This window comes from Filicampus tigris, chromosome 19 (assembly GCF_054856515.1).
Source record: "Filicampus tigris isolate MCC_2025a chromosome 19, RoL_Ftig_1.0, whole genome shotgun sequence".
Classification (NCBI taxonomy): domain Eukaryota; kingdom Metazoa; phylum Chordata; class Actinopteri; order Syngnathiformes; family Syngnathidae; genus Filicampus; species Filicampus tigris.
The window spans coordinates 9,157,595-9,185,590 of NC_141235.1; the positions used below are offsets into that span (position 1 = coordinate 9,157,595).

General features: G+C 42.6%; 1 protein-coding gene across 4 annotated transcripts in view; it reads right to left on the minus strand.

Annotated features, from left to right (window-relative positions):
- Window positions 1-209: 209 nt before the first annotated feature.
- The window catches only part of ntn2 (netrin 2), a 41,401-nt gene continuing 13,614 nt past the window's right edge, over window positions 210-27,996 (minus strand). For 3 of the 4 annotated variants that reach the window (XM_086017074.1, XM_086017073.1, XM_086017075.1), the window contains 5 exons: window positions 16,324-16,512; window positions 12,067-12,216; window positions 9,412-9,465; window positions 4,715-4,789; window positions 210-4,639 (listed from right to left, as the gene is read on the minus strand). In XM_086017074.1, the coding sequence (XP_085873200.1) occupies window positions 4,260-4,639; window positions 4,715-4,789; window positions 9,412-9,465; window positions 12,067-12,216; window positions 16,324-16,512 (848 nt within the window). In that variant the 3' untranslated portion in view covers window positions 210-4,259. Of the gene's footprint in view, window positions 4,640-4,714; window positions 4,790-9,411; window positions 9,466-10,563; window positions 11,004-12,066; window positions 12,217-16,323; window positions 16,513-27,996 lie in introns of those variants that run through there. The other variant, XM_086017076.1, reaches the window with a different exon arrangement.

Here is a 27,996-nt window from a genome sequence, read left to right on the forward strand (position 1 = left end):
TCACAGTTTATTTACAGAGCTTTCGGAATCGCTCCGCTCACAGAGGAAGGGAGCTACTCTATTCCTCATTCCCAACCGGTCGATCACCAGTGAGTGGAAACACGCCGGACCGCCGCCCGATGCGTGCGCGTGCCTACTTTCCGACAAGAAAGCCGTATTCATTTTAATTTCCGCAGCTCGATATTAACGAGACAGATCATCAACACAGCTCATTAACTAATAATTTATTTTTGTATCACTTAGATGAAAAAGTCAGTGGTTCATTGCCTCAAGGGGAAAAGTACAAGGAAGACTTGGATATAGAAATGAGGAGCAGGGTATGCACCAAAAAAAAAAAAAGGCTGTGGATACTTCATGGGATGAGTGAGCCATCCAGACATTCATGTAACACAAAGAGGCAGGGTCCATTCCCATTTGTACTTCTACTTGGGAATCAAAGGGTCCAATTAATGTCCCCATGTCACATACTTAGTCATCTTTATACCCCAAGTTATTTACAACAGGGCGTTTGTCGTAGAAGCTAAAAGGAATACATTCGGCATACCATCTGAAAAACGTCTCCAAGCCGGTATGACAAAAGCACATGTTTCTGTTTTCGGTTCCCGTGTAACATCATCGCGTTTGTTTGCACAATACATGCATGTGAATCATCAGGTGACCCTTCACGTGACACAACAGAAGGCGCCAGCCCGCCGCATATTTACAGCATGACAAGTGGGTAGAATGGGAGGAAGACAAGGAGGTGGGAGGCATACAAGGAGGCCACTTTATTAGGTACACCTGCACAAATCTCTCTCATTATGGCATTATGTCAACTCGAGACTGAAAGGCTGGATTTATTTATTTTTCGACAAGTGAAAATAGGTTATATATATTTTTAGCTAGTTTTGTTAAATGTAATGCTTTGGTACAGAAGGAACTGGTGCAGATTAAATTCCGCCTTCTAAACTGTGTAGGCACCCCATTGTTTAATTTATTGCATCAATCATGGCTCTAAGATCTTTGAAAAAGAATTTGGGAAGACGATGTAACCACTGTCATTTGCTTTTGAGTATTCAAGGATTTTTTTTTTTGTGGTGAATGCTAACTTTGATGTGAATGGCTGGCGCCCATTGACATAATGGTGACGTGTCCTGCCATTTTAGTTAATGCCAGAGTAATAAATCAGCATTTTTTTTTTTTTTTTAAATCAGCCTATCAAATTTGTGATTGAACATGATTACGGGTGACATTGTGTTGTTGTTGGCTTGGTGTTTGTTCCCTGAAAAGCAATTTCATCATCTCTGTATAGATGAAACTCTTGAGACTGCCTTCCTACTGAATCTCATTACATTAGCTTGTGCAGGTGTATACCTAATGTTGCAGGCAGTGTGTACGTACAAAACATCTTCAAAAGCATCTAATTTGAGCACCAAAACGAGCAACGAGGGCGCAGAGCGTGATGTGCATATCACTTGTTTACTTGCGTGGAATAATCAAACACACACACGTATTCTCAAACACACCTGTGAGCGATATAAAAAGCAGCGGCGGAAGAAACAAAGCAAACGCACGAAAGGGGCCGACTTCTATTGCCAAGCTTTCGGGCCTTGTTAACGTAAAACAACAGGACGGCTCTCCCTGTGAGTCTCACTAAAAAGACGAGAAAACATCTGGCACGCTCTTATCTTCACGTCGACGTTCAGGGTGGGCACTTGAGAGAGTGCAAATCGAAAATATGGCATGGTGATATTGTTGCGAAATGAGCTCCAGATCTAGGCTAAAATAAAATATACATGACTAGAATAACAGTGGAACCTCCATAGTTGCATGTCTCAAAAGTCAACCAAAACCTTTGTGTGACATCAAGTGTGTTTTGCTTTTTCTTTGGCTTTGTTTTTTCTGTGTGATGCAAATACCAGGGGAAAGTCTGATAAGCATCTATTTTTTCCCATACCACTTATAATAAATGGAACTGGAAAGGTTCTGGCCGCTCAGTAAAATATGACAAATATAACTAAGGTGAATTCAGAGATTTGTTTCTAAATACATAATATTTGAAGATAATTGCTGAAAACGTGCAAAAACCGAGAACTATATAGTGTTGAGTTGTGGTGATATATCATTAAAATATTGTTAACCATTTCAGTTTTCCAGATTTTTTGGGCCATGGCAAAAAACAACACCTCTTGACGTACTTGGCCACGAGTCACCCCTCTCCCACAATATAAGAAGCTTTGTTCACATCATTGATTCTTCCATTCAGATCGTCTGCTGGCGTGGCTGCTTTAGAGCGCCTCGTTGTCGACCATGAGCAATCGTACATCACATTGAGAAAGGTGGAAGTGACAGGAAGGGGGAGGGGGGAAAGCCTTGACAGCCAATGTGTGAACGGGTGGGGGGCTTTGGGGGGGGCCTACAGACCGGCATTGTCACCTTAGAGCGCCTCGTCACATGGAAAAACATTTTTTTGAGCGCGTAAGGAAGATGCAAGACAAGGTATCCATTTTTTTCCACTAATTTGATTGACAGTTGAAAGGGGCGTGGCTTCAGCAAATTTAGTATAACACGTTTGATTTCACTTAACAGGGGATTTTCCTTGTCTTTATACGTTAGTTGTATGATACTTAGGAATGTTAAAACAGGAATGGATTTGTGGAGGTTCCACTGTGGTTGTCATGATGCGATGAAGTCATCAATTGTCGACATGAACTTATTTTGGTTACTTTTGCTTTCGGATCGGACAAAAGACGCAAAGTTCCACGAGACGGACATTCTGAGGGTTACCCAACTCAATCAATACATTAGCGTGAGTCCTTCACAGTTTGACGTACATTCTCGGAAGGGAAGAGGGGAGCTCACAGCGCAGAGTACAGAGCGCCACTGAGGAGATTTGGCAAACCTCGACCTGCGCTGTCACTTATCTAAGACACTCAATGCACAACATGCAAAAAATGGCTCGGGGGGGGTTTGCTTAGCCGGGTGCTTGGCTGATATGCTGCAGAAGGGAGAGTCTTTTGGAGGAAGGACAAGCCAAACATGCAGCCTCGGCCGCAGCCAAACAACCGCTAACTTTCATGACATGCCTGTCAGCAAGATTGCTGCCACGCCAGCTCGACGCAAACCTCAGATCCAAAAGCTTGTTTATCTTATATCGTACATTGTAAGAAAGAAAGGCGGATAAAAAGCTGGAGAGCTACCAGACGTTTTTTTTTTTCTGTCCTTTCCAGGATCTGACTTTCATAACCTCTTAATTAAGTTTAAATACCCAATTGTGCTCATTTGGCAAAGGATGACAGGGCAGATAACTTTTTTTGATGCTCGCAACGGTTTGGTTCTTGAGTGGCTCACTATGAGGGACTTGATGGATCAGCACAAACCACGAACATGCAAACATGACAAAACACACGAGAAAGGAAATGCGATCTCGTCTCGTGTCATAATACGATACGCTCTTGACGGACGTTCCAGCCTCTATTCATCCAGACGAAACAGTCAGCTCGACTTGCTTCTATCTACCGGTCACGTGACACTTCAGTAACGAATCATCTTAAGAACTCCTATGAGTGGCGTCCTTCCGAAATACCGACCAATTGTCTTTTCTTCCTGCAAGCAATTGAGTGATGCACGTTAACCCCTCGATGAGAGGGTCCAACCAGGGAGAGGTGCGGAAACACCCTTTCGAAATGTGACCCACAACCCCAAGAAATACCATTCGAGCATTCTCTGGTCATGGTATGTGTACGGTTGGATGAGATAACGGGCAAAGAAAATAAGCAGTCAGCTTGAATGAGTCCAGTCTGGTGGCGGCAGCAAGTTTGTTGTGGAAAATTCCCAAGACTCCATTAAAAAGATCTTGATTCAAAGAAGTTCCTGCTGATGTCTGGTACCCAAACATGAGTTAATAGAAGTTGAACTCTCCTTCGCGACCGGAGGCCTTTGATTCCATTGTTGCTGCTTTAAAATCCTTTGCCAACAGTTTTTGAAGGAGCAGTGGTTGGAAACGGAAGCGGATGGTTCCAACGTTGTCACCGAGGGCGGGAATGCTGTCTGCGTTTGTCTACACTTCATACCCTTTTTAACGGTCCCTTTTTAAGGCAAACCATAGTACGAGAAAGACGTGACATTACAAAGACAAATCTTGGAAAAATACAAAGGAAAATAATTATACAATATACACGAAATGCGGTCCTTAAAACAGGTAGGGTACATGCAGTCTTGGTAATGTGCAGCGTTCCCGTGATGGAAGGGTCAGGGTTTATGGCGCTGGGGTTCTCCCATCATGCTTTGCCGCACTTCCCCTTCTTCTCTTTGCGCTGGAACTTCCTCAGTCGTCTCGTCCAAACGTCCCTCCACTGGATCACCAGGCTGTTCTTATCAGCCAGCAGCCCCACGCGTTCCGCCGCCGGGTTGGAGGTCCCCCCGCCGGGCCCGACCCCCGTCCCCGAGCTCGTCCCGCCGTCGCTGCCGCCCATAACCAGGAAGCGTTTGCTCATCTGGATCTTGGGACACTTGCAGGCCAGGTCCTTCATGTGCACCCACAGGATGTTGTCACCACGCTTTAAAGGCTCGCCGCGACTCTTGTACACAGACATGACGTTGACGGAAAACTTGGCCCAGTCGCCGATCGTCTCCATGTCCAGCACGTTAACTTGCACCGCTGAGGACATATTTAACGACAGTCTCGGGTCAATAATCCCCACTGCAAACTTCATGCTATGCTATGAACACTTACCATAATCTTTTTTGCAGTATTTCTTCATGTTGATCTTCAAGTTGCCCTTCACGGGTTTGCAGTAGGACTCGCAGTCTAAAAAAAACAAACGACAACCAAAAAAAAAAAAAACACACAACGTTCAATCCCAACAACAACAAACAAAATGGCTCAACAGTGCAAAAAAAAGTCCACAATGAGCCTCTAAGGATTAAGGTGCGTTTTCCTTTTTGGAGCTTTTTTTGTGACACTTTTATTTTGGGAGAAAATGTGACAGGAGAATAAATATACGTCAATAGCCATTTCCTTTTCACAATGACTAACTTCTTTCAACGCGTGACTGAATGAAATTAATGAAAATGCCATTCATCTGTTCCAAGCCACTGAAACAACAGCTAATCAATTTGCTTGTGTTTGTGGCTCCTTTTCATTACATAATTGCAAACATGTCATTTCCAAAGACAATTTCATTTCAAGCACTCATATTGGATTACATGGCAAGGCCTCCAAGGATGATGTTGAGATTAGCGTGGCTCTTTTGTGTGGAAGAGAAACACAACATTTGACATGCAGACATGAAGCCTGGGCAACAAGCGGTAGTGCATGGCAGGTGAAAAACAGCAGAGGACTCAACGTGTTAAGTCTGACATGTTTTCTAGGTTGCTGAGAAAAGACAGAGCGAGGTGGAAGCAGGTCATACTTGGATGGTGTGAGTGGGCTTTGGCTGCCTGTGTGAAGCCTGAGACCACACATTGGCCAGATACATATTAACAACTGTTTGCCTCAGTCATCCTGCTCGTAAATCCACAATGGAAGCGTACTCAGAGTTTCTCATTCCGAAAGCTGGATAGAAAGACGACGATAATTTCATTTTCGATGGCGAGCCCTCAGGCACGCTGAAGAGAACGCACATGTAAATCTTCCCACATGTTTGATTCTTATCACAATTCAAATTGTTGCATGATGAATCTGAAAAGAGGGAGGGCGAAGACCGTTTGAACTATTAAAAACAGATGAGTGCTATCATGATAGAAATGTGGATAAGTGCTGAATTCACATATTTGTAGTTTAATAAAAAAAAAACAGACAATAATGGAGTGACAACAAAAGCGGATTGGAAAACATTTCCCATGTTTGAAGTCAGGCATCTTGAGGGGACACGGGTAGCTGACCGTGCTGCCGGCTTGGAATGTCAAGACTACGAAACACAGAAACCACAGGCTGGTAAACTGGACCCGGTCCTTGTGGTCTCACTGCTTTCGCAAGGAAAACCAGCCAGTCACGTCGTCTACCAAAGTAAATCAATCAAAAGTGACCGCACACAAAATGCCCGAGTTGCATGCGAGCGAGGGCGTTGCTTGATTTTTTTTGGGGTGGGAGGAAAGACGGATGCAGCAAATGAAGGCGTTTAGGAAGGATCAGAAGACCAAGAAAGTCATAATAATATCCAGGATGTTTGGCCGTGGATCAGCGAGCAGGAGATTTTAAAAGGCACAGTGAGGAGAGAAAAGAAAGGAAGGGGAAAAAAAGAGCTTAAATAAATGTGTTGGGGTGTTTAAAAAAAGAAAAAAAACAGCCTATTAATTATTTTTTTACAGCCCCTTTAAAAGGGAAAATAAAATGTCATTCCACAAAAATAGTGTTGTCAATATTTAATATATACACACACACATATCCATATACATTGCTGGGCTTTCAAGTTTCAGGTTTGAGCAACAAAAAGATTTCTGCTTAATTAAAGCCACCATCACCTGGAATATATTCCACTGCAACAATGAGGCGCTCTAAAACGACCACACCAGCACGAAGCCCCTCTCCACTCGTAATAACAAATTCATACTTTTGGGAGGAGAAAAGTTTCAATTTGATCACAATTTTTTTTCATTCATTATCCATACCGCTTATCCTCAGAAGGGTCGCGGGCGTGCTGGAGCCTATCCCAGCTGTCTTCGGGCAGTAGGCGGGGGACACCCTGAATTGGTTGCCAGCCAATCGCAGGGCACACAGAGACAAACATCCGCACTCACAATCACACCTAGGGGCAATTTAGAGAGTCCAATCAACTTACCAAGCATGTTTTTGGAATGTGGGAGGAAACCGGAGTACCCGGAGGAAACCACAATTTTTTTTTTTTTCAACAAAAAAAAAATTACAAAAGTTAGAAATGTTATGAATAGAATGACGTATTTTGGCGGGTAAAATAATCACGACTGAGTTGTAAGTGTACAAATTAACTCACATTTTCTGAGATGGTCAATTACAATAGTCAGTCTCAAGTTTAAGAAAGTCACATTAAACTCTCATACAAATATGCCTTATATGTGGTAATGTAATATTTATGCGATATGCCGCAAGCAGTGCTTTTAATTGACCCAAAGCTTAAGTAGAGAGGAGCTTTATTCAGTCTGTTTTATTGGAACGCCAGTCCCCATGCAGGTTTTGACACAACATAATTTCTTGCTAATTATTTTTGCCAACACCTGGTCTGGGAGACCGCAGTTTGAGAACCACTGAAATAAATTACACTTTACAACTATAGGGGGAGCACTGACAAAAATTCCCGACTGTTGCTTAAAAAAAAAAATCTTAGTTTTCAAAAGGTCTTTTCATTATAGGTGAGCTTGTGGTTTCATATGCAGCTCATTATCATGAACGTGTGCATGCAACTGCGACAGGCATGCATTTGTATGAGATGTGCATGGATTTCATTAGAGCGACGCCAAATATGTGCGTGCCCCTTCTTGTATAATGCAAGGTATACTGCGGTTGGCCCCGAGGTATTGGCGGTGAAACGTTGGCAGGGGGAAACAGCAAGAGAGCGTTTTCCCATGAGGAGCCACTTTTCACCTGGAAAAGCTCTCGCCAAAAGAAAAAAAATAAATAAAATCGCCCACTGACCCAGAAGAACAGCCCAGTGAAAACACATACAATTGGCTCAAGCCTTTTCTCTGCTGCGACAAGGACAAATTGCATCCTCCACCCCTTCCACACAAAAAAACAACATTTTTGGACAGTCAAGTTTAAGGATAGAGAGAAAGACGTGGATGGTGTATTTTCGAGTGCCTGAGGAGAATTGTCGATGGGATTTAGAACATTTTCCCACAGAGTCAGGAAACACAAGTGATGTTAGATTTATATCTATATTTATTAATACATGTATCACAGCCTTTTATTGTTTTTGTTCTATTTATCGTATTGTTTGTAAAGTGCTTTGTTACAGCTTTAGCTGTTATGAAATGCGCTATATAAATAAAATTGTATTGTATTGTATTGTTCAGCTGTGATACAGTATGTTAAAAAGGTGAAATTAAAAAATATTTGAAAAGATCCTGAAGCATCAAAGGCGATTTATGCTGTTGTTTGTCATTTGAGATGACTAAATGCAATTCAGTTATGGAAGCACACGGTTATTTCGGTTAGAACTCTTAGAACCTTATTCAATAAGATCCTCAACTAGTGAGCCCTACCTACATTGCATGTTCACTAACTGAAACAGATTGCACATGCTGTGAGCAACAGGTGTTAAAGTAGTGGAGACAGTTCATGCAAAAGAGGGTTCAACTCTGATGGATTTCACCATAGAAAATTCAATACAGCACAGAAAACGCAAAATGTTGTTTGAAGTGATGGAATTGGAAGTGTTGGTGGGGGACGAACACATTGCTGAGTTACAGAAAAGAAATCCAGCAACCACATAAAAAACGTGTTTTATTTGACTGAAATTGTTCCTCATGCTGATCCTGCATAACATTGCAGCTAAAACTGAAAAACTGACTTGGGAGAGGCCAGCACCAATTTTAACATTGCATTGAAATGAACCAGATGCAAGGAAATACAGAGTTGAGAGGAATTTTTCTCCTACTTGTGACTGGCTCATGTAAACCCTTTCAGAAGCTCCAAAATTGCATTGCTCATTAGAAGATCCATTGCGATGATTTTTGTTTCTGGCATTTCAAAAATATTTACACGAGCGTAAAATATCTCCCTGACACCTCTTATTTTGCCTGCGCTAACCTTTTCCTGATTTGTGGGCTGGTTAGCACCAACCTTTCAAACGTGGTTCTCAGATGTTTCACTGCACATTTTCAACATCTTGTTTAGACTGATGATTTCATCAATGGAATGACAAGATGTATCCCAACATGGATTTGAACCTCTGTTATTGTTCAATGAAACTGTTGGAATGATGTACAGTGGTCATGAGGAAGCACAAAAAAAGCCTTCCCACATTGGAACCTACGCCCATTAAATTATTAACATTTCCAAATCAACCTAAATCAAGAATGGAAAATAAGGGTAATTGAGCGGAGAATTGGGGGTTCAAGGGAGAGACTGAACCAATTGCCTCCCAAATCAGTTGCCAAAAGTCTTTTCACGCCTCAAAACGCTTCCTTCCACTTTATCTACCACATACGCTGCAACCAATCACTTCTTCTGTCTGTTGGCCGGCCTTGTCATTTGAGCTGTGGCGATGCTTTGAGCGCCTTGAGGCTCGAGGTCGAGGGAAACTTGGCGGAGGACTTTGGGATTTCGAGACAAAAGGGGGAAAAATTCATCTGGGCCAAAGCACTTCAAAAAGGAGGCGCCCCACCCTCCATTAATATTTATTCCACACCTCCAAACTGTAGCCCAGAAATGTAAAAAAAAATTTAAAAAAGATGTTTTTGTTCCTCTAGTGAAGTAGCCGAGGGGTGGGGCGCGAGTGAGTGTACACCAACCTGCTGGCTCTTCTGTGCTGCTCACCACAGCTGTGGGGTTCACCACGGGGATCTCTGAAACAGACAAGAAAAATGTTTGGCTCTCTACTGAAACATAAATCCGCACCTTTCAATGATGACGTCAGTCAGCAGGCAGATAGACATTAATTAAACACTGATATAAGGCATCACAGGGGTTGGGAATCACTGATGTAAATTAAGCAAAGTTATCCTCAAAGCTTAACGCGGATGTCAACCCAAACATATTTTTTTCAAGAATATGTTCCCAGCAGACCCACTAGTTGAAACATGGCATTCTGATTCATTTTGCGTTTGTGGATTATAAATTAAGCAGCAAAATGCATCTCTGGGGGGGGGCCACTTTGTCTTCTGTCGACTGAAAATGACGTCACAACTGCTCACAACCACCAATCACGGCTGACCTGTTTTCTGAATCTGAGCCGTGATTGGTGGTTGTAAGCGGTTGTGATGTCATTTTCGGTCGACAGACGACAAAATGGCCGCCCCTGGAGATGTCTAAAAACGAGTGGCTTGACATTTATTCCACAAACGCAATATTTATCAGAATGCCCTGTTTCAGCTAGTGGTCTTGCATAGAACTTATTCTTGAAAAAAAATATGTTTGCATTGACTTCCTCTAAGTCTTTATCTTAGCTGGGTCTCATACAACATTGCAGGTGTACCTAATATTGTGGACCCTGAGTGTAGGAGGCGGAAAGGCGGGACTTTTACACTAGTATGCGTTTGAACAAGATAGAAATCACAAAAAATATCTAATCCAGATAGAAAATCCTGTATATAGAATCCAATTTTTTTGTGGCACACAGACAGTAGAATTGTTGTTTTGCAAAATCAATGGTGCTCTATTATCTCTACACAAGCAAGTATAGACGGACAAACAGATGGCAAGGGGGCAATTTGGTTCTGGATCATCTTGAGACAGATGCAGCCCCTCAATCCCCCTTCCCTCCCAGTCATCTGGCTCTCTTAAAAGTGCCTTGTGGAACCCCTCGAGGACTTCTTCCAATTATATGCAACTTTCCAAAATGAATGCTAACAACAACATGCAGTTAGTGTTTTAACTGCTGACATGTATTTAATGTGATTGTACGTTCCAAACCAAGCCAGTGGGACATGTTGACAAGGTCTTGGACGGCTGTTTTGACTCAGAATGAATTGTTACAATGAGTATTAAACTTATGGGTGACAGCAAATAAGGTCTTAACAGTATAGGAAAAAAAAGAGAGAGCCCACTCTGGGGGCTAATTTGACTCTACCACATCTAGTGACACACAATGAGAGGATCAGTGTGATCAGGGATGCTACCATCAAACATACTAATTGGCTGCTTAACAGCCTTGTCTTCTGTCTTGGGGCTCAACAGGGGCAAAGATGCTCGGCGTGAGGCCATATTGTCACACAAAAAGTTGTCATTAAGCCTAATAAAGCCAAATTTATGCATGTGCCTAATACACACGCATCCACACAGTTCCTTTTGGTCCCTAGATGGTTCAGTGGCACTGAAAGGGTTGGGGTCGGCCATCCATGACCGTAGTTCTTTTCTCCTCGCTTGTTGGCCATCTGCTCCGGAGCTGCAATGCGAGAGAAACAACACGGCACCATGTGGCATCACGTGGCACCGTGCGGCGTGGCGCAGCATGATGGTGCATCGGCAAAGGTCATTTTTGAGAGAGTTCGTGTGCCTGGTACAGTCTGCTTGCCCTTCACTACACATGGCCGCATGGGCTGAAACGAATCCGTCAGGAAATTCCCATAATCCCATTTTGTGGCGCATTACATCTATGGTAGCGCAGCGTTCTCCGACCACCAGGCCAGGCACTGGTACTGGTTTATGAGACAGTTGGTTGTAGGCCCCACAAAGAGACTGACCAAAATGAGTTGACTTGAGTTGTATTATTACATTTTTGTCTTGGTTCCCCAAACTTGAGAATATTAAGTATTCACTGTACATTACTTAAGAATTTAGGAATGCACTTTTGCCATTTGCCATGCCCCAGAAACAAAAGTGGTATGACCATCCTTCTTGAAACCAGAAGTCTCCTGCCAACCTAGGGACTAACATATAGAGCTGAACCTAGTGTAAGAAATTAACCTGTTAAAGTTGGTTGGCTTTGGCCCCGTGTAGCTAAATTTTCACACTCGAATGCAACAGTTCAGCGGAAGGAGAGATTGCCAGAAAAAAAATGGAAGAAAACTAAGATTCCAGAAAATAAGTAGTGTGTCTATGTAGCAAGGAAACTGTAACAGCAATGTTGCGTTTTCGATTGTTTTCCTTCAGTGAGCAGTCAGCCACGATCATGCTGCACTTTATCATGACTTTGCATCTGTTTGGCACACTTCCTCACATATGTTTTGGCCTTTCCTCTATGAAATTATCGTGCCATTTTCTGCGGCTGCCCAATCCCACAGACCACATGTACATTGGCTTGGCCGGTCAGAAGCCCAAAAATGACTTGAGTGACTACTCGACGCGTGTGCTTTAAATTACGCCCACTAACCTCCGTGACTCCAGCGAATGCAGCTTTTACTTTACATTACAACTCTTTTGTAGCCATTGCGCTTTTCGTTACATAATGTGCTTCGAGCTGAAATCGAACCGCTACGGGCCGAGCGTGTGTTTGTGTGTTCACTCACTGATGCAGGGAGCCACGGGGGATCTGCTCTGCTGGTAGCCCTTGGCGCAACGATTGCAGGTGATGCCGGTGACACCGTCCTTGCAGGGGCACTGTCCTGTGGTCTGGTTGCACGTCTTTCCCGCAGCTCCTACAGGGTGGCAGTCACAGGCTGAGGTGGAGGTGACCAGGTCAGGTGTGAAGGGGTATGGTTGGTTGGAGTAAATAGGAGAGCAGAGAAAACGGATGATTAGGAATATTTTTTGAAACACAGACTCGGCGCCACCTGTAGGCTTTCTGGCTACAACTTAATGAAGAATGACTCACTTTAGAAATGAAGTGAAAACAATTAGCTTTTTTCACAAAGTTGTGTTAGATGAACCCGACTTAAAAAAAAACAAAATACTGTGTGAAATAAGGTAACAAAACAGTGCAAAACCCTAAGGGGATACTGTCTGCATCTGGGAAACTTGTTCTGGTACCTGTCTAGTGACACATCACTTCTTGAAAGTGTTGCAAATTCCAGGCAAATGCCAACATAAGTAAAACTCTTGGTAAGCTTATTCTCACATGGGTTTTGGTTTGAAGAGCTATAAAATACGTGTTGGTCCAGTGGACTCACAGTTACACAGAATGTTCACTTGGATCTGGGGGATCGTGTGGAAGTGTAGGTGTCAATGAGAACAGACAGTGAGAGAAGACTTCCAGAGAGAACGTCTGGTAAGTGCAGCACAGTAAACAAGAGCGAATCTAAACCTTCTGTTATTGTTTGGATTGATAAACCAACTGTAGCCATGCTGGGTTGGCTTTAAAGACCTGTAAATGTTCAGGCAATAAAGACAACTGAACTACATGGCATGATAAAATTAGAACCCGTGCTCAAGGGTGATCAATCCTAATTTGAACCCTCTAGCATCTGCTTGTATTATGAAACTTCAGGCCTTATTCTCAGGAAAACTAAAGAAATGTTGCAACGTTATCAGAAGAAAATGATCAGTTTGTCGGATGTTCCTTGAGCCATGCCTCACCCCAACACAAAGTTACATTGTTTTGGTGTAATCCTACTTTACAGCAATCAACCAAATCATTTACCAGTGACCAAAACATGCAATGTCAACATTGGAATTTTAAGTGTTTACTGACTGAGTGCATGCCCTTTCCTCGAGTCCTAAGAAATAGTGTCCCTCTTACAATTCAACAGGACAGTTAGAAAAGGCCAAATTGATTAAAAAAGGATTAGAAAAGACAAAATGACTCGGAAATGGAAAAGGGCTGGAACCCACCACTTTTTTTGCCGAGGCTTGCCAGGCAGCTGCTTACACGCCACGTTTTCTTTCCGTGACTTGACGGAAGTGTGAATGTGTTTATTTGCACCGGACATTTTTGAGCCACAAGAGCAGAGCAGCGTATGAGGGCCCACCTGTTTGCTGGAGTTTTTAAAGGGCTGAAATTGACCCAAGAAAGATCTGGCAGTGGGGCGAGGAGGGATTAACTTCAGCTCAGATCCTGTGAAACACGTTCGTCCTTTCTATGCAAGGCCGGGCTAGTCCACAGGTGTCAAAGTGGTCGTGGTTCATTTGAAGCGGACGTAAATTTGACTCTGAGTCCGTGCAAAATCCCCGTCATTCAGGTCACACCGGCACACCCGGAAACAGTCAGGCTTTGATGGCGGCGGTTAAGAGACTGACCTCCAGAGAAAAATGGTGGCATATGGTGGTGTATGACACAGGGGTCGAATCAGAAAGAGTTTCTGCTGTTAAGAAGAGACGGTACTTGCCACTATGTGCCAACCGTGTCTCATAATTCATCGGCCAGAGGCAACATGACCAGGTGCAGAAACATTTCTGGCATTCCTGGTGTTCTGCCCTCATTAGTGTTAATGAAACCCAGCAGATTGGACCACTAACACACTGCTATGAATATGAACATCATTTAAAATGAGCCTGTGACATATCACTTGTCGTATCACAAATACTCTTTGAAGTTCTTGAGAGAAAACTCTACATATAATCCATCTTGGATTGACCCCATGGAATTATTTCTCCTGCGTTAAATCAGTAGACACCCTTTTATTTGATGTGGTGTTTGGGGTCTGTGGGCCCGCCAGGACGTGAGCATGGCAAATGGATGGACGTCATTGCTTCCTGGTTGGTGAGCGAACAGCATCGAGTCAAACAGTTAGAGAAGGAACAAGAACATGAGCGAGCGCAGACCTTCTAAACAAAACAAACTCAAGGTTGTTAAGACATCAGAGTTTATAGTCTTTGTCCACCGTGTTCAGTAAACAACCAGGCAAATATGAGCAGGTCGTAAGGGGGATTGGGGCGAGGGGTGTGGTGTCAATCTCTGCCCCCTCCTTTTCTCCTCAAACAGTTTTTTTTCTTTTCTGAAGTTTTATGAGCAGGGGGACTCGGGCCAGTTAAGAAGCAGTAAAAAGTCCTCAGATGTTGATGACTTTTCAAGCCTGCGTGACTGCAGCTGTGACAGACATTGCATTGGGATTTGTAGTCCTTTTAACGGGCATTTGTTTATCTGGTTAGAGCCTTTCGTGCGCACATAGTGGATGTTTGTGCGCAGTTACCGGCCACATTAAGACACTCGTCACTCTTCTCGTTTTACGATCTCATCCCGGCAATCCAGTGCTTGAATGCTTTCACAGGACATGTTCATCTGCAATGAGGAAAAACTCAAAAGCATGCCTATGCGAGGATTGCAAGTAGAATATAAATGGACTGAATACCAACTAACCTTGAAAGACACCTGCTTTTGCAAGAATAGAAGTATGTAAAATGGAGAAAATCTATAGCAAATAAAGCACAAAGTGAAAGCAGAATAGTTCGATCTGTCCAGAGCAAGACACGCAATTTTCCTGCAAAAAGGCTTTTCTTTGATGGAAAGGCTCTTCAGGAAACCATGGTTAGTCGAGGCTCTGCAGTTTATTCTTATTAATCTGATTGACCAGTTATATATCTAACAGTTTGTCTAATCACCTTTCAAAGCTTGTTTGTAAAGTTTCAGGAATTTAAGTTATTTCCTCTCCTGCAGATTGATTGATTGAATACCAGCACCCCCCCCCCCAACTGTTAGTTGGCACACTGACAGAATGTTTATACAAAAAAAATTCTACTCAATGAAACTCAATTTGCCCTTAGAAATCCAGACATTTTTACCCAACAAGCTTTGAAGAATTAGATTGCATCACTCAGTGGTCTTCAACAGCATAAATCAAGCCCTCCCTTAACAGATATTTGAAACAAATGTGGTTTATATTGTCTGGGTGTTTCTTCACACAGACTTTTCAAGCCTTTTATCAGTGGTTTCTCGCGGCCATTGAAAACCAGCTGTATGGCAAAGCTTGGAGTCAGACGAAACTCTTTTGTGTTCTGGAGTTCCTGTAATGAAGCAGTCAGGCTTGATTTCGATTTCACAACTTCAGGACACTTTTGCTCCTCGACACGAATGCAACAGTGCAGTCCTCTGTGGTTTGATTTTAGTCACATGTGACGAAGTTGGTGTTCGTGGGAGGTAAACCGTGGCGACAAAGGCAAGAATGCAATTGTCGGTGGGTTAATCCATCCAACAACCCCCCCCCTTCGGTTATAGACGCTCATTTACAGAGCAGGTCTGATTAGTAACAGACGGAGCCTTTTAGCCCAGCTCTCCCCCTTTTTGGAAACACCTGTATTTTATTGTCGTAACTCCACTTCAGATGTGACACTCAGCCCACTCAAGCGTACCACACCTTTCACCTCTATTTTACCCAAACATATGGCAATGGGAGAAATTAAAACACGGCCAAGACAAAGGCTTTACACCCAAATTGGAGCAAGGAGGGTGGAGCAAGGGTTGAGGTATTGCTGCGATCAGTCATGTTTTTTTGGGGACTTACAGAGCTTTAATATCCGTCACATCTGGGACATATGAAAGAAAGGGTGATACATTGTTTACGTCCTGATTACTCTGCTTTGAGAAAACAGTTACACTGTCGCAGGGATTGAGTGCATGTGTGGAACAATGTTCACAGGGGAACACATTTCAGAACTGTGTTTCCGGTAGAATGAGGCTAACTAATGGCACTTTGGTTTAAGAGGAACTTCATGTGATATCTTTGTTAGGAAGAGTCACAAGAAAAGGAAAAACAGTCACTTTTTCAGTTCTTGGTTCGAGATCGGCAATACAATGGAAAGAAGTAATGATACATATTCTCCACGGTATCTCACATATTCCTGACAACCACAAGCAAATCCATGTTAATGCAGCGCATAATGGGAGGACTTACCCTTGCAAGCCCTGCGGTGAGTGATTGCTCGGGCCATGTCTCGGTAGAAGCCTTCCTTGCAGTAGTGGCAGTGGCGGCCGGCGGTGTTGTGGCGGCAGTTCATGCACACACCTCCGCTCTTCCTCCCCGAGAGCTTGTACAACTCCATGTTGAAGCGACAGCGGCGGGCGTGTAGATTGCAGTTACACGCTGCAGACGGACAACAAGTTAAGTGGACAGAACAATCGAGATTTACTTCAGAACTGTGGTGCCTTGAGATACAAGTGTAATTTGTTCCTTTATCGCAATAGTATCTCAAATCATCTTTCCCCATTGAAATGAAAGGAAATGCAATTAATCTGTTCAAGCAGCCGCCCAAAAAACACCTAAATGAATTGTATTATGTTTTCTTCATAGAAAAAATGACACCCAGCAGTTTGCTGTGCTATCTAGCAGTGGGGGTCTAAAGCCTATTTGCATCTACGATTTTTACTGATATCTGAAGACCAAAAATTGGCCAAGCCATCTAAGTCACAAAATTCGTTCAGTCAAGACAATTGTATCTCAAAGCACCACTGTATTTGTTGGAATCAGCACATTTAGAAAGTATTTGATTTAGTTTTATGTTGTATGTGTGCTTTATGCAATAGCCTTATTAAAAAATGGAAGACTACGAATAGTTTGGTACATGCACATTCTCATTTGCCTTTTTAAAACTAATTCATAAAAACTTTACTGCACTACATAATATATTGTACGTAAATGATTATAATCCTAGTACAGTATATACTTATAACCAAGGAAGGCTTTCGTTTGAGTGAGCATTTACAGCTACATTGAAGCTCCGAGCTTGGCTGCAGCTCTCATCCATCAAAATGATATTTGCAGCACTCATTTCTCCCTTTCATAATTTATGAATCTGGCTTCCTTCGGTCCATCAGTTATTAATCACCGCTAGGAGACATGTTAATCCCGAGACTCACTGATGAGTAAAGGCTCCCAAAGACTATTAAAGAAAAACGGGTGCAGATTAAGGAAGAGGTTTGAGCTTCTCGATGAGGTGAGCCAGGACATAATGGGACGCGAGACGTGAGGCGCTCGTTCAGTTCAAACTGGAAATCTGATTGGTTCACTAAGGCCCTCCTCCAAACATGAGATAAAAGGCTATTATGAAATCTGCGAATCTTGTTGACATTGAGGAGTTTGATTTAAGACCCGAGCGAGGTAAAGTAGCTCCAAGGAATAATTGTTTTTTTTACGTTTTCTGGCTACCCTTACAGTTTGTGTACTTTACAGTAAATCCACTGTCATAGCTTCATGCCAAGCCAATGGATGTACGTGCTTAAATTTAACAGACCGCATCCGCTTTGAAACATCATGACCTGACATGGTAAGCATACAGTTCAACTTGTGTTTTTGAGGATGCAATATAAAAAGTTATTATAATACATGGGTGCAATATAACATCACGTACAGATCATTATCTGATCATTTTAACGAGTAATTAAGTTTGCATAAGCATGACACAAAACTCTGTCAATGCTAACACAACATGAGAGGTGACCTGGCTGGTCCACCATGATCACAAACAAATGTTTTAAGTAGGCGATTTAGGGCAGTAATTTCCAATCACTGATTTGGCACACATGTTGCAGAGTGATCCTTTGTGGGGAAAATTATCCAATTCTACTTCATTGGTCCGATTTATTTATTCACTAGTAGCGCATCTTTGTTCAACTGTTCATTAGAAGACAGTCATAACTGCTCAATACGCTGCAGCAACAGTCATATATGCCCGTGAGTATTATTATATTGTCTGTGTACATCTGCTGTGGCATAATCTTTGTTTAAATATCTCTTGTTCTGCAAAAATTGATGCTAATTCCGTTAGCGCGTCTATGTCAATGTGTTAGCCATCTTTTTGTTTGGTTGACTACAAAACGTGTAATTTCATGTTAAAATTTCCCTCCAAAAAATTCTACTCGGATTGGCAGAAAGCAGCTTGATGCAAGCACTTGGTCTCTTTTTTGAAAAATGATCTGCCAAACCGCAGCTTGTTGTGAAGTTCACTGCCACCATCTCGTGCTTTTAACCTCTGCGAAAAACGGGAATTGCGAATAATTCGGATCAACCGTAAGTTGAGGTACCACTGTATGCTTTTTGTGACCTTTTTGGTTGTGAGCCATGCGATTTTTTCAATTTAAAATATCTGCCTTGGCGCAATAAACATAGGCAACATTGATCTAGGACTACCATGGCAATGTCAGAGAATCTATTCTCCAGACAACCAAGTCAAATGTACCATCACAGTCATTTTTAAGATGTTATTTTAAGGGTATAATTACTACACATTATTGCTGCCATCTCGAGGGCTGTATATGATATCCACATTCAAAAAAAGGAAGCCTGTCACCAGGCCGGGGAAATGAGGCCGTGTTTTTCCCTGGTCCCAGATCCTGGAAAAAAAGGGGGGTGGGGGGAGTACATTCCCAGACTGTTTCTCAATTCCATCTGGTTACTACGCTGCCGAATTCAGATGCTAATCAAATAGCGTTTCAAATATGAATCAATAATGAGGTGGTGCGGACTGCGCAAAGTCGCTGCTGCTGACCTCGGGGGTGCGCCGTTCAACGCGAGCTTGACCACAAGACAAGCGGGGAATGTGAAATATTCATAAACGTCTATTTAATGTGGTCCGTGCTTTGAACTGATATTGAAAAGAATTTCGACGCATGCAAACAAGTTCATTCGGAGTGTTAGGGAGGCAAGTAGGACGCTGTTTTTGCGATTAAGGATCTCAAACACACATACAGCTGCGAGCATGTGGGACCATTAACACCTCGTGGTGGAACATGAAAGTGATGGATCACGTTTTGTGTGCAGCTGAAGAACTGACGGCCGTCTTCTGGCATCTTGTTGATTTACTGCTGTGCAGCAACGGAATCGTCCAACAAAGTACTGAGAGGCACGTTCAAGTGTGGGGGAATGTAATGAATCCAACCTTTTTGAGTGTTTTAACATATGTGGCCGGCGATGGTTGTCACAGCTTATTTGCCGAATTATGAGATCCTAATAATGCAAAACAGTGACTGTGTGTGATGTACATAGAAAAGATGTTTTTGTCACACTTTCACACACTTTCTCCTTTAATGCAATCCATGGCCACCTGGGGGCAAAATCAGAAAGCGGTGCAACGATATTATACTGGCCACTCAGCTCCTCTCTCAGCTTCACAGTATGGCACTAATGCTGGTCATTCTTCGCAGAGGACAAAGAAAATATACATGTGAGCATTGTTATATTATCTGTCTACATGTGTTGCTGCACGTTTGTGTTCAGATATTAATTTCGTAAAGCTAACCATACTGCTAATTGTTAGCCTTGGTGCCTATAGAGCTTCTCATTGTATGTTAGCATTGAAGTATCGGAGGCTATGTGTTGTGATTGTTTTATTTACATATGAAATTCTCTTTGTTTTATGTTTAGTTTGACGGTTACCTTCAACTGAGAGTGTCAAACAGCTTGAAGCCTTTTTTGAAGAATATTTACTAATCATATCTTTCAAACTAAATCGATCGATTGACGGCTACCTTGAAAAAGTCATAAGTCAAGTCACTCATATCTCGAGGAGCCACTTTTGTTCATTTCATCTCCTTGAGCGGAAGTTGTGAAAGAATACTAGAGTGTTTAGGGTTTGTTTTGAACCACTTTTGTACGGCACAAAAACATACACGGACACCCCCAACCTGACGCTTGGACAACCCTCACACCTAAATTAAGCTTTCGGAAAGGCCACAATTCATTGTATTGTGCTAACAAGCTTTCCAAATGTGGAAAAAAAAAAAAGATCCCTTTGCATGGAGCCAGCATTGGGAATTGTAAAAAATGGTCCACGTGTTGTCTAGGAAATCACACAACAAACAAGCTGCGGTTGGCAAACAAACCGACAACAAATCATTTTTAGTACGTGAGAAGAAAATAACCATATGTCATTAAGATAAAGAGCAACAAATTGGAGTTACTGTGTGACGGAATTACTGCTTCACTCAGCTGGAAGCCAACGTCCTCCTCCGCACATGTTTCTGAGTTCACAATCTAGAAAGTCCTTTAAATAGAGGGAACATGCCAGGTAACATATTGACTCAAGAACAGCTCAGTGTTCTATTTTCGCTCTCCGCACAGGTGCCCAGAGCCAGCTCACAGAGCCTCCCGTCAAAGATTCTATGTGACAAATCGGCCTGTTGAAGACTGCTTTCAACAAATAAAACCAGACAGCCGAAGAGACTCTTCCCTCCCCATATGTTAGGGATAAATCTAACCTCATTTTTCCTTCACCTCTACCAAAGCCAAGGTGGTATGCACAGCCAATTGATTTTGGATGCATGTGTAACTCCCTCCCCCCAAATGCTATGACTAATATTGGTCCTTGAAGAGTGGAGGGCCACTCTCTGACCACCAGCTTTCCCTTCTAGGCTTGGGCTGAGGTCCAGACATGTTGCAGCACACCCTGTGTTACTCTCGGCCTAGCCAAACTGGCTCTGGATTGTGTGTGTGTGTGTGTCTGTGTTTGCAGGGCTGAACTGCGCCTGGCTGCTCCAGCCACCTGCTCAGGACACCAGGGGCAACACCCGGTTAATTACCTCCTTGTTGGATCCATGGCATTGACACAGTGTGGTGAAATGCGCATACACAAACTGTGAATGTAATAAATAGATGAAAGTTCATCTATGGGGGTCATGACAGATAATAGACAAATACTATCACAGTTTTGGATAATATTGCTCAAAGTACAGAAAACACATGTCTATGTGAATACAATATATACGCATTTGGGGTAAATCTATACTTTGGCAGGCTCAAACAGTTTTTACAAGGTTGTTTCACGTAATTGGGACTTATTCAATAATGCACTTCTATTGACTTTCTCAGGACTAAAATGGCTGAATGATCTTGTAGTGTCAACTGTTGTACTGACATGCAAATGCAAGCCTATAAATGTGTTTTCATGCTGAGTATTTTTCCTTTTGGCCCCTAGTTGTTTTTCTTAAAGTGGAAATCAACCCAAACATATTTTTTTCAAGAATATGTTCTATGCAAGCCCATTAGTTGAAACAAGGCATTCTGATAAATATTGCGTTTGTGGCGGCCATTTTGTCACTTCTGTCAACTGAAAATGACATCACAACTACCCAGGGCTCAGGGAACGGGCAATCACGGCTCAGTTTTAGAATACAGGCAAACTGTGATTGGTCGTTACCTGAGCCCTGAGCAACTGTGATGTCATTTTCAGTCGACAGAAATAACAAAATGCCCCCCCCCCCCCGAGATGGCTCAAAACGGGTCCATTTTGCTGCTTAACTCATATTGCACAAACACACTATTAATCAGAATGCCGTGTTTCAGCTAGTGGGCCTGCTGGGAACATATTCTTGAAAAAAATATGTTTGGGTTGATTTCCTCTTTAAATACATTGTTACCTTGACTCACAACTTAGGCATTGTCTGAACATTAAAAATCTAAGATTGTGAACGTGTTAGTCCAGCTAACGCAAATATAGATACCGAGTGCAACGTGGCTATTGTGTGATATTGTATATTGCGAGTGAGCAAGATTCTATGTGTTGACTCATGACTTGTTTAACTCAAGTAATGGCTTGGTCATAATGGTTTAGGTTCCGATTACATTATAAAAACACAAATGGAATATAAACCCAGTTGGGTTCTGAGGTCTGTAGAGCCGAGAGTTCAAAGCAAACATGGTGAAGCAGCAAATAGTTGTTACGCTGCACGCAAATGTAGTATGCTGCCAACAGAAGTAAAGTAAGCCCAAAGTGTAAATGCTTTTAAATCCAGGTTAATAACTATGCATTTTTTCTCCCCATACCCATGATTAAGGTCTTTTGACGTTTTGTTTACCAATCATCATCTCCAAAATCATGTTCTTGCACTGTACATTCTGTTAATAATTTTAGTAAGCGACCTTAATTGTCTAACTCTTTTGTTTGTAAATGTTTTTGAAAGTTGCACTTTTAATTTTGTAAAGCACATTGGGTTACCTTGTGTTTGAGATGCGCTATATAAATAAAGCTGCCTTGCCTAGTTGGGAATCAAATTGACTCACTTGATTTTTGCCGCAGTAGTTTGGAACTGAAAGAACTTAAAGAAAGAAACTTAAGATTTGATACTTGCTAATGACGTTTACTCGCACCTCTGTTATGTACAGCTTACGATAAATGCTGTCAGGTGTTTACGCACTACCCTAACAAATGTGCTAGTACCACTTCCACAAGCGTTGTCGCCTACACCAACAGACAAATGCACGCAATGTATCAAAAACAATTATAGCACGGTGAAAGAAAGGCATTTGATGGATCGGCCGCAAACAGACGGACACAATTTCATTAAAACCAAACACAGAAGAGTTCATGGAACAGTCCCGCACTCATGTTCTCTCTTAACAGCCCAGACTCTCGCAGCCACCAACAATACGAGCGTGTTGGCTGGAAACCGCAGTTAAGAGAGCCCGCAGGCTTGCAACAACATTGAAAAGAAGAAAAACTGCAAGATTTCAATGACAAAAGCAAGGGTCTGATTTCAGCCGTAGGGGCTACTTGATAGAAAAAGTCACTGGTGGGAAAGTCAGGTTGATTGCTACCATGTGTGGGCGTGTGACTTGATAGAGCAGCATGGGCACCACATATTAACACAATTAACATTACTTCACCTCTGTATAATTACTTGATGAGAAGACTGTCAATCAAACAGATTCAACCTTGGCTTCACCAGAAAAGCTACATCACTCCAAAAAAAAATAAAAAAAAAAAAATAAAAAAAAAAAAAAAATGGAGAAAATACAAGCATTTTGGCCTTTTAAAGTGCCTTGTAAAACAGGGGGTGGGCAGCGTGTTTTAGATGTTTCCCTCCTCCAACACACCAGATTCAAATGATCAGGTTTGTTATCGGGCTTCTGTAGAAGCTGTAAAGTGATAGTAAACAGTGTTGCTGACATCCCTGCCATGTTGAATGTTTAAAACAACAAAAAAGATGTTCTTGAATGCTGTGAGTGTTTCCGCTAAAAGTGCTCAACTGTCAACTGTCAATCAAATACGACTTCCACGACTTCTCCTTGTGATCAGTTAGATCACAGGTGTCAAAGTCCGGTCCTCGAGGGCCACTATCCTCGAGGGCCACTATCCTACATGTTCAAATGTCCTGTAGAACTCACAAGACCCCCCCAAAAAATAAACACAGAAAAAAAAAAAAAAAAAAGAAAATCCCTGTAGGCCATGTGAGGCATAATTGCACAGGACTGTTGATTTTACAACAAAACTCCTCGGCTATGTAATTATTCAAAAGCACAAGTGGTTTCTTTTCACGAACACGCTCCTTAACGCACAAAGTACACAATCCTGCTCATTCTAGAGTTTGGTCCTGTAAGTAATTGATGTGACGAGCCCTTGTTAGCCTCAAGCGACATGGGAGTTACGCGGGGAGGGGGGAGGTCGATTAGCGAAAGTAGGATAATGACACATAGGGGGCAGTGCTATCAAAGCAGCTGCGCTCTCTTCCCCTTCTAAATTTGGTATCTCATCATAGTCTTTTATTCCGTGTTGCCCTCAGGCGGCAGACGTTTGACTTCGGCTTTGAAAATTGCACGTTCCATTTGGAGAGAATCCAACATCCTTGTGTTACGACTGAGAAAGTGACACGCTTGCCGGAATCCTGAAACGTTTTGTGTCTTGGCGAATGCGCTCGACAAGTGGAACACAGAGTGACCTCGACTTGCCCTCGGCTGGTAGGAGTGCAAAAAAGCAGTGAAAGGATGGAGGGCCTATTTTGAAATTCTAATCAGCATCAAATAACCATCTGCCCCTTGTCTGAGGGGAGAGAAAAATGACTACGTGGTCCTCGGGGTTTCCACGGCACTGTGCGCATCCGAGAGCTTATTCGGAGTACGGTTCCTCTTGGCTGGCCTCTCGGTTGCGCACACACAATCACCTCTGTTGTATCACGCTGCTCTCCCTAAGGTACCCATCTGTCAATGTCCTTTTAATTCCTGTTAATAGTTTCCGAAAAAGCTCAGGCTGAACCCACCGAAAGGCCCCAAAATAGTACCATCCATCCATTTTATATACCGCAGATATTCTTTAGGATTACAGTTAGGGAAGGAATCGAAAATGTAATTTGAGAGACATGGCCTAACTGTATTTATTCCATAACCGGCACGGGGAAATTTCCTTCAGATGACATGTATTAACATGCAATGCGTGTCTGCACTGAGTACTTATTTATCCGATTTGATTGAAAAGGTACCCAAAACCAGACCAGCATATTGGCGATGGCTTGCCAAGCGCAATGTTTCAGATGCACTATAATAAAATATTTAGCGCCACACCCTCTGCTCCACCGCCAAGCTCAGCTCACCTGCAATCTTGTAAAATAAAAATAAACCAGACTGATTCAAGCAGCTTGTAAATGACCCATGGCGCTGGTGCGTTGAACGCACACCGGTGTAGCACAGTGGGACCTGGCTAAGCTAAGCTCCATTAGCGATGGATGGTGATTGGCTCTGGCCTTGTAGCATCCCTGAGCTGCACTTCCTGTGCTGCAAATGAGGGAGAAGGAAGGGCTGGAGAATAATTTGCCGCCGCAGCCAACACTAGAGGCAACGACGCGGCCATAAATCATCGCGGGGATCGTGTCACTTGACTCCACAAGAGGCCTCTCATCCGATACAGTCTCTTTGAGCAGTCTTAATTTTAAAGTCAACAAACAGTATTTACATTCCGGCGTGGACCGTGCCAGCAAAAAACAACAATACTCAATCACAAGCGGCAAGCAAACAGAACCATTGCATCTGTTTCCTCATTCTGTCTTTCTCCACTCTGCAGATAAATCACAGCCTTTTCCAACATGTCTTCATCAATATGAACAGATTGCCCCCGCTAACCTCCAGGATGGGGATTTGGAAACTAGTCTGTTCAAGATGGAGGCAGCAGATGGGTCGAAAGAAGAGAGTGTTCACTCTACTTGGAAGGCGAAATCAAATGCCATTAGACAGTGGCCAAGAATCCATTCAAAAGATCCCCTCACATGAAAATTAGTGAGTCTCCAAACTGTAGAACATAGAGACTAGACTTTCTGGAGAGAAATGGACCTCATGTCACGTGCTCAAAAACGAAGATGCTGATTGGTTAAAGAAGAGATCTGCAATCGATTGTTGTCCCGAAAGTACTCGGTTGCCTGTGCGAATTGAACTTATATTGGGAAGAACTGAATCTGTATTTGGAAAACTGAATGTGAGGATCAAGATCACTTTCAGAGAAACTGAAATACTGCTTGATTTTGAATTCCAACTAATACATTCATTGCACAATTCATATTCTGTTTTTCAACGCAATGATTCAAATTAAACAATACAAATCCAGTTGATTTCATTCAAATTCAGTTTTTCAATGCAGTTATTCAAGTTTAGCGATTCAAATATAAATGATCCAAATTCGGTTTCTATTTCAGCCCATAAGTTTTGACCAGCTCCGTGTTGTCATATATCGGTACCGTAGGCATGACACGTACATCAGAAGGAGCACCAACGTCCATTGAACTGAAGCAAAAAAAAATTAATTAAAAATGTGGCAAAAACTGTTTACTTCATTACTGTATGTGTTTCAGTCAGTCATCACCACCGCCATTCTTTAAGGCCAAGAACCAATCAATTTTTTTTTTGGCATGACAATTTTGTAGAAAATCATACAAAAAGCTGAACACAATATTACAGCAAAAAAAATGTGTACGGAATCGTAATTTGAGTAATGTATTTTGCATGCATTATGTTAGACCACAATTGACATTCTAATCAATTCAAAGCTTCTACTTTTTCAAGTAATCAAACTCAATACAGTTGCTTGATATTTGTCCACCAACGGATTCAGATGTGATTTTTTCTTTCCCAGCAAACTTTTAGAATTCTTCATTTGCCTACACACGTGCCTTACTCGTATTCCATGACATCCTACAACATCTCATCGTCAGCTTAACCATGTCACCACTCTGCAAAAGGATCACGACCCCACGCCCGGCTCCCTTTAGACCTTCCCTTTTACTAAAAACACCCTCAGGCCCCGCTTTGGGTTCCAGTGACACCTAAGGGACTTCCCCCGCCTCTGTAACCTGCCACCTTTTAACACATTTGTCCTGTCTAAACACTTTTCAGGCATCACACTGCAGCCATTTGTTCGGCAGAAAACAACGCACAAAGAAATCAAGCTATAGGGGCTTTTTCGGATGACATACTACACACGGGAGGCTTTTTTAAGGCTCCCTGAGGATCATTTGGAACCAGAACAACCATTTGGAATCCCACATTCCGCACATCTTGGCTTGACTTTCTGGCGTATGTAAGAAGGTATGGCGTGCAGTGAGTTTTAATTGGCCCGTATCAACACCGGGATTAAGTCATCGGAGTTGGACGGCACAGCGGGGCTGTTTGGGTCCAGGAATCCGGGATAAAGGCGACATATACATCCCACAGAGAAGAGAGCTACAGGAAGCGGGTGTAACATTTCGGAAAGGGCTACGGGACATTTAAAAGAGGGCGTATGCAGAGGCACGCCGGGGAAAGCACTGAGGGATTTACTGGATATTGTTGCAAGGAGGGAATCGGAGCGCGTGTGTTGAGTAAGAGAGGGTGCAGAGGGTAAGTATTGCTGGCATGAATGAGAGTTGGATATTTCGCGTTTGGTTTTGTCACTCCTGGTCACCCTTAAGCAGATCTGGCATTGCTAAATATGATCTCAGGCCAGCTTACTGGGCAATTACAACATGTTAGAAAAATATACACTGTTTTGTAAATGTTGGACTTCATCGACCCAGCCCCCTCACCCCCCGCGCCCCCCCTTCCACCACCAACTTTCTGGCTTCATCAGCGAGGCGAGGTGAAAACGAGGACAGCGCTTAGTAATTCTGTGTTACATTGCTAGGCTTCCACATTTTTATGACAGGCAAAACTGACCTGAATTAAATTTCCCTGGATGTCTGTTTATATTTAAAACAGGTGTACAAATCCAATATGAAACTTCCACACATGAAAAAGCGCGTCAATTGAAGAAAAAAAAAAAAAGCGTTTCAACATAACTGCATAAGGGCTATACAATTACATTAACAGCCATTGGCACATAAATAAGAATAACAATTTGACATGGCAGGCTTCCACAGCGTAAACACTGCTCGGTCGCATGATGACTTGGATGATTTAGCTGTCGCTGAGTGCCAGTGAGCTGAGGAGTTGTCATCCACTGTTTAGACATTTCCAGAAAACATGACCGTTTCCCTGAAGAGGTGCACTTAATTCACATGCCTGATGGGAAACGCAGGCGAGTGATGGATTCTCTGTGCTTTGAGAGACGTCGCCACGTTTACCAGCTCAAACAGGCAGCTACCAAAAACATCGACGTATCCGCTGTTTTCTGTCAAAATGATGAGTCATTTGGACTTTGCATGCCATTACAAACATCTACCTTTTTCATGTGTTGAGGCTGTCCAAATATGGTCAAAGTGTCAAACTCAGCCTTTTGCTCACTCTGTGGGAGCCCCGTGGGCACTATGTCGCCTCAAGTTTGGATGTTTTTTAAGACAATAACGAGTGAAAATAGGTTTGATTTATTTTGATTTAAAAAAAAAAAAAAAAAACGGACAG